Here is a 7,975-nt window from a genome sequence, read left to right on the forward strand (position 1 = left end):
AAAAAACTGTAGTACTATATTCATAATTATGTTTTGTCTGACTTGTGCTGTGGCATTGAAAACAAATTTCGTTCCTGACTTGAAAAAAAAAAAAAAAAAAAGGATTGGTGGATAAAAAAACTCAATTTTTATCATTTCAAAAAAATTGGATTTTTTACCAGCCCAACCTTAATGTTATAGCTTTAATTTTTTATAAAACTTGTTGAAAACTTGAAAATAAACAAAAAAGTGTGTCACCACAAAAAAAAAATGTGTCACCAATCGAATCAACCAGCTCGAGGAGGTGGTGGATCTCAAGAGCTAAACGTTTGATTTGGTGGACAGTCACAATCAACCGTTTAGTAAAAAAAAGTACTAGCCCAACCTTAATGTTATAGCTTTAAATGTTTATAAAACTTGTTGAAAACTTGAAAATAAACAAAAAAGTGTGTCACCACAAAAAAAAGTGTGTCACCAATTGAATCAACCAGCTCGAGGAGGTGGTGGATCTCAAGAGCTAAACGTTTGATTTGGTGGACAGTCACAATCAACCGTTTAGTAAAAAAAACTTTTATTTTGTCATTTGGTGGATTGGTTGATCAACCGGTGCACCGGTTGTGTCTTATTTTTTTTAGTAGGTACCTATAAAAATGAGTATATTAAACCACGAGTAAATTATCATTTGGGAGAATTTAGAAATCTAGTGATTTTCAAGTCAAATCTAGTGATTTCTTTTCCTTGAATCTAGTGATTTTTAAAAATTTGGAGTGGAGACCCTGGCGCTTATGGGTTAAGGTCCCTACAGCCTAAATCCAAAGTTTCAGCCATTGGTAAATGTGTGTGTCTGTCTGTAAACAAAGTATCTCGAGAACAGTAAGAGCTAGAGACTTGAAATTTGGTATGTAGCTGTCAAATGTGACAAGGATGCAACACAAAACTTTTGGTTAAGATCAGTGCAACACTTGGCGGTATTTTGGCTGGTTTTTGGTGATTTTTGATCACTTTTTGGCATATTGTAAAAGTTACAATAGAACACCCAAATAAGCATTTTTCAATGGGATAAGGAAGTTGTGTAATGTTCACACCAGATTTTTTACAGCGCTCAACATGAAACTACTTTTAGAACACCCCTAAAGCAAATATCTTCCCTTCCTTAAATGGAAGTTTTCTTTTTCAAGTTTGAGCATTTAAGTGAAACTGGAACTTTACCCTGTTTTTGACCGCTTTTTGGAGGTTTTCAGCTGTAAGTGCTGTAAATACTTAATGGTTAGATATTAGAGATATTGAAAAAGTTAAAGTTATGGGAGAACCACTCAAATACTCAAATGTAACACTCAACAAGTCAACACTCAACAAGCACAATTCAATGGTATAACTGGTATAAGGAAAGTCGTGTGATGTTCACACCAGATTTTTTTTTTTTTTTTTTTTTTTTTTTAGGCAGGTTGGTAGGTGCATCTTTTTTTCTTCTTTCCATTTTCTTTGTCTTTTCTCATGTACAAACGGGGTTGCAATCAGCCTCTCAAACAGCCCCTAACTAGGGTGATTGCTTTGGCTGACTTTTAATTTTGGCTACAAATTTTCCGTGTGGATGCCCTTTGCACTCAACCTTTGCTATTTCTTTAGCAAGGGAAATTCAGACTGGTGTACTTCCTGTTTAAAGTCCCCCAGTCTTTCCATATTACTTTGTTTTTTATATATATATATATATACAGATTGTAAAGGGTGTCCCAAAATGTATGCTTATACTGTTACTCAGAGCCTGTTTTAAACTACAAGAGGGGGGGGGGATGTAATTCACATAGGTACCTACTTTTGATGTGAATATTTAGGCTTAGGCAATATCACAATCACTTTAGAACCCCCATTTTTTATTGCCTATTTGTTTTCTATGTTAAATTTAAAGAATAATTGACTACTCACTGGAATTTTATACCTCAAAAGTACAGGCGTAATGCATCAAATCAGAGTGTTTTTTTCCTCCCAAACCTCATGGTTTCTATATTATTAGAAAATCTTGTAGTTTCATTATTATTTCAATTTGGTCCAATATTGCACTGTTTTCGATTTGTATGTTGTTTGTTGTTTGCAAAATCCACAAATCCTACATGTTATTCAAAGGTACATGTGTGATATATTAAATCATGCTACTTTTTACTCCTAAATCTTGTGATAATATTACTTTTTCAATTCACTTCTTTAGGACAGTTTGCAAAATTATAAGTACATACTTAATTTAAACTGCCAACGCAGGACTGAGGAGCCCCATTTTGTCAGCAGTTTCAATAGAGGTTTATTGGGTACCTATATTTTTTTTTGTACCGGGCTGAGATAGGCCATTCCCGTCCTTTCTTGGCATGTGGAAAATGATGTGGTAACTTAACACAGCCTTCATGAGTGTGTAAAATTGGCGGGAAATTCGAAATTTTGATTTTTTTCTGCAACTTGTAAGTACCTACAATCAGAATTCATTTTTCACTTTTTATCTCTAGTTTGCACGTTTATATTATACTTTTCATTTATATTAAATATTACAAACAAGTGAATTACAAAGCAAACAAAAATAAATGTAAAATAAATTTTAAAAATTGCCTCCGGGACAGAGGGTTAGAAAAAATGCCCAACACTCCCACGGTGTCCTTGCTTAAGTTACCACTCCAATGCAAAACTGTAGAAACAATATCCTAGCAGCCTAGCTCATCTCAACCCGGTACATAAACACACCCAGAGAGTAGATCAGCATCCAGCTAGTGGACTATAAACAGGGAGTAGACTAGTCCAAATTTCCTTAAACTATATTATTACAAATGAACCTGATATGGTGAATGAAATCAAGTACCTACAACTGCTAGGAAAAAGTGATCATGTTACAATATCAATGATAACCCAGGTAATTGAGTGTTCCTCAAATCTAACAATTAAAATCATCAAATAGGATATTTGGAAAGCTGATTTTGACCCAACTGGTTATTGACCCTCGCAAAGTCGGGATCCAACTGGTTTCCTCTCCAAAAATCTGTATGAAGCCTGATTTTTGAAATAGGAAAGTAGAGACCTATATGATGTAAACCTACAATTTCTACTTCCCATTATCAAAATAAAAAGGTATCCCTTTATATACCTACTGTTCTTTATTCATCATACCACTATAGAAAATTATATGGGTTTGGAAATATTTTTTCCTTTCTTTAGAAACATTTCATGAATGAATGACTTGCTCTATTCTTAAGTTGTAAAAGTAATCTACCTATTTATTTTTCTCATTCAATAAATTTTAAGAGAATTCTATGTTTTTTGTTGTACATTTTGAAAACCAGACATTCAGGTGCCTACACCCAAGTATTTGTGTAGAAGAAAGATCAAGTTCAAAATTGTTTTTACATCTGTAATTCAGGTCTTTTTTTTAATCAAAGTTCTTGTCTGTCTATTGTTTTTTTTTTTTTTTTTTTTTTTTTTTTTTTTTTTTTTTTTTTTTTTTTTCTGTGTACAATATTTCAAGTTTCTACGTTACTTACCGTTTAGACGGGGACCTCTTACAATCAAACAAACAGAAAACCTCTTATTAATACGATAATAGCATGGCATAGTGGAACATCCATTTATGAACACTATACAAGAAGGAGATAGCATGTCTCTCGTTCTTGTATTATAATTTTACCTAACTAACAAAAAATCACAACAGCCCTAGTTATTTCCATCGAATTTTATAAATAATAAACTAGCTGAATTCTGTCGCTTCGCTCCGGAATCCCGCTAGTTCATCCCGAGGCATGGCCAAACTTGTAGAAAAGGCATGGGCGAACTTGTAGAAAATAATAAAAAATACGGTCGCGCTGCGCGCTCCCTATTAGCTGCATAGTTATCAAACTAAAAACATAAACAACGAAACCTCAAAATGGGTCGAGAGCGGAACATTTCTCTCCCGCAGTCTCTGCACTCTGTGTATTTCTCATAGAGATTTTACTTACACTTACACTTACATCCATGGCCATTGGCCACGCATACCCTAGTAGGTATTTGGCCTCGCCAACTTTTTGCCTCCATAGAGCCCGGTTGAAAGAGTCCTCGGTTGTGAGATTGGACCAGAGGTCCGACATTTTTTCATCTTCAACACCCTGGCTGCCAAGCTTGATCATGTTTACCCACAAAGTTTCCACCTGCTTAAACTTCCTCATATTTATAATAGATCAGTCGCGCTTACTTGGGTGATGTTTCAAAGTCATAGAGCAGGAAAAATGAGGACCAACGGAAGTTTTCTTTTTCTTCTACGACTTCTAGATCCCGAGATAAATCGATTTAAAAAATACCGGTAAATCGTGAACTTTGACGTAAGGACTAACGGAATCTTTTTCTTCTACGACTTCTAGATCCCGAGATAAATCGATTAAAAAAATGCCGGTAAATCGTGAACTTTGACGTCACCACGATGACGTCACATAAAATGCCCCGAGCAAAGCTCCCTCGCAGGCAACACATTAATGTGTTTGTGCGCATACTTTCATTGCTTTCTGTGCATTTCTTTCTGCTCCTTCGCAAGCGTGCTTGCATACTGGCGCTACCTAGCGGACGAAAAAAACAACTGTGTAAAGTCTGACGTCACACATTTTTGAACTCTTTCATTAGAACGGAAAATAAAAATTGAATTTTCGACCTTTTACAGTTATTTTTTCGGAGTTTTGACCTCGGATTTGGATTTTTCACAACTTTTTACATAGGAATCGACCATTTATTATTCATAATTTTTACCCATTTGCAACTGCTCCATTGTAAATATCAATCAATATCCTCCCTTAATTCCTGTTGTATCTCTCACACAACTCGAAAATCCCCGGAGAAAGGACAAAATCCCCGAAATTGGAAACAGTACATAAGCGCTCGTAGCAGCAAGAGTGGTGGCGCCATTACATCCAAACTAGTAAAAGAGAAATTTTCACTTAAAACTTAAAAAGTCACATAAATAAAATACGGCTTGTTTGTATGTTTTCATTTTTACTTTCTATTATTTTTTTTCTTTTTCAGTAGGTACCTATGTACCTATTTTGTGTTTTATTTTCAGTTTTCAGTTTGTTTTCGAACATGATAGTCAGGGGAGCTAGAGCCAACTTGTCGAGACGTTGCTACTAAAACCAAGTTTTTTATTTTTCCTGTTAACAATTTAAACAAATTCAGCTATTTGTTCAGTAGTTGATAAAATGAAACGATTAGGCAAGTGCTTCGATTAAAGAAGAGAACCATTAGCATTCTTCGGATCCGTTTAAAGTTCTAAAATTTTGGAATGATGGAACATGACAGTTTACTCCTAGCAAAGTTGGAAGCTGCTAAAGAAGTGAGGTGAGTAATAATTTATATCCCTTTGATACCAGTTCTGAAGCCACGACAATGATATTTGCTTCAAAATGGATCTGTCACAAACAAACAGTGACCAGTGCTATTATAGGGTTAAGTTAAAAAAAAAAGAATGTTCACAAGCAGTAGTGACCAGTGTTATTATTATATACAAGTAGTTAGGTTAAACACTAAAAGGAGCTTTCCATTGTCATAATATGATTGTATGGGATATTATATACAAGTAGTTAGGTTAAACACTAAAACTACTAAAAGGAGCTTTCCATTGTCATATGATTGTATGGGATAGTAAAAGTTACAACAATAATTGAATGGGTAAAGGGCAGAGCAGACCAAGTCAAAACAAAGCATTTTGATACAAATGGTGTCAAAGTTTAGGACTAATAGCAAAGCCTTAATTAACCCTACTATTATAGTTCTGTGACCTGTAGACCTCACTCAAACTCTTTTGCCAAGCTGAGATGAATGTAGTAGGTATTAATGCAATTATTCACATGTATTCCTATAAGTACCTACTAATGTACTTTTAAAAGTTATGGTAGGTAGTGCTTAATAGTAGGCTACTACTATTATTATGGTCAAATTCTCAAATTATTTTGAGGATAAAATTCCATACCTCGGCTGGGATTGAACCCACGCCCCTTGAGATTTTTCACGCAGCCACAAACCATTTTCTTCTGAGAAACGCGTACATAAAGCTCGTACTTTTCGGACTTTCCATAGGATATGAAAGATAAATGTGTACTTGTGATCATTTTTATCACAGAAAGTCCACCATGCACTTTCTTTTATGAATATTTTTTGTTGGAAATGACCTCAGGAATCCACCCTAGGCTTTTGATAACGTTTTTCGTGTTCACCCTGTAGAAACTGAAGTAGTGCTTTATTTAGACTGTCAGCTCAGAACAGGTTGTTCCATTATGTTCACAGTGTATTACATCCCCTACACACTGGGTGACTTTGTATTGTTCGTCTTTTGGCTACAGGCTGCAGTGTTTATACGTAAATGACAATGTTCTGATTTCAGGACCAAAGCTTTAGAGTTGGAAAAACTGAAATCAATGATAATTCAAGAAGTAGAGTGCTCAGATCAAGAAGATAAAAATATTCAAGACTATAAAAAGGAAATGGACTCTTTAGTTCAAGAAAAAATGGCACATGTAGAAGAACTACGTCAGATCCATGCTGACATTAATGCTGTAAGTTCCCTCTTTTAATTCCAATTTTTATATTAATTTAAAAAAATCGTTATTGTAATTTCTTTATTTGCAAATAATGTATACTGGGTGTATATATAAAAAAACTCGAAATATATTGAGAATGGTTTAGCATTTGGAAAAACGCAACATGTGTCTCATTATATTCAAGGGGAAACGTTTTCTACTGGTTTTCATTTTATTAACATTATCAGGGGCGACCCTAGAAGGGGAGGGGGGTCCTTTTTTGATTTTTTTGTTCTTGTGAGCGCCACAAGAGACACAATACTTCCCATTTAGGCGCTGGGTCAACACGAGGACATCGGAAAGTAACCCGTTGAAATATTTGTAATCAAAAAAAGAGTGCATATTTTTGTCGATGGTGGGATTCGAACCCGGGACCTTCTGTATGGCAAGCTAGCGCGTTACTACAGGGCTAACCGTGCCCCCAAAATTTATTATAATCTCATTAAACTTATTTAGTATGGTAAATTTATTTGTTTCAGATGGAAAATGTTATCAAGAAAGCAGAAGAAGCTAAAAATCGGTCAATTGAAAGAGCAAAACGTATTTATGAAGATTATAGACCATTGAAAGATGACATAGATAGGATTCGAAGAATATATTTAGGAATGGAAAATCTCCCAGAATTACACGAAGAAGAAAAGGATCTCATTCCCCCTGAGTAAGTACAATGTAGAATAGAATGTAGTAGTTGGCACAGTGAATTCTGGATCCGGAGGCTTGTAGTTCGAGTCTAAGTCAAGTCATAAAATGAAACAATTTATGATAACAACATGATTAAAATTACTCTCATCTTGCAGACTTTTCAATTTCATTACTTCTCAATTACCTATTTTATCAATGCTTGCGTGTGTGAAATAGCGAAACTCGTTTGTTTCTAGTAGTCTAAAGATCTATTAAACGTGCTATTATCATAAACTAGCGGGACACCCGCGAGCTTTGCATCGCTCACCACCACACACACATCATCCACACACACACATCACACACACCACACCCATCACACACACAAACCACATACACCCACCAACACCACACGCACACCCATCACACACACACCACACCCATCACACACACCACATACATCCACCACACCACGCACACCCATCACACACACACCACACCCATCATACAGACACCACACCCATCACACACATACTTAAGTACCACACCACATGAAAAAATCTTATTAATAAGAGAGGTTTTCTGTTTGTTTGTCTATACGAGGTTGCCGTCTAAACGGTAAGTCGTAGAAACTTGAAATTTTGTACACAGGTTCATATTTTTGTGGTGGTGGTTATAGGCTAGTAAAAAAAATATAGGTCATCGCGACAAATTTCAATTCCCAGGCACAAAATGTGACCCAAAGTCGGGCAAAAATTTCGAATTTCTTGAATAACTCGCGAACGGCTGGCTTTAGGAAATTTTAA

The 7,975-nt window shown here is 35.4% G+C and overlaps 1 protein-coding gene across 1 annotated transcript in view; it reads left to right on the forward strand.

Moving 5' to 3' along the window:
- The first annotated feature begins 5,024 nt into the window (after positions 1 to 5,024).
- The window catches only part of LOC103507266 (zinc finger C4H2 domain-containing protein), a 6,072-nt gene continuing 3,121 nt past the window's right edge, over positions 5,025 to 7,975 (forward strand). Inside the window, exons 1-3 of the mRNA XM_008471718.3 lie at positions 5,025 to 5,310; positions 6,353 to 6,524; positions 7,028 to 7,206. Of these exons, the coding sequence (XP_008469940.1) occupies positions 5,255 to 5,310; positions 6,353 to 6,524; positions 7,028 to 7,206 (407 nt within the window). The 5' untranslated portion in view covers positions 5,025 to 5,254. The remainder of the gene's footprint in view (positions 5,311 to 6,352; positions 6,525 to 7,027; positions 7,207 to 7,975) is intronic.

Source organism: Diaphorina citri, unplaced genomic scaffold (assembly GCF_000475195.1).
Source record: "Diaphorina citri unplaced genomic scaffold, Diaci psyllid genome assembly version 1.1 scaffold302, whole genome shotgun sequence".
In the NCBI taxonomy this organism is placed as follows: domain Eukaryota; kingdom Metazoa; phylum Arthropoda; class Insecta; order Hemiptera; family Psyllidae; genus Diaphorina; species Diaphorina citri.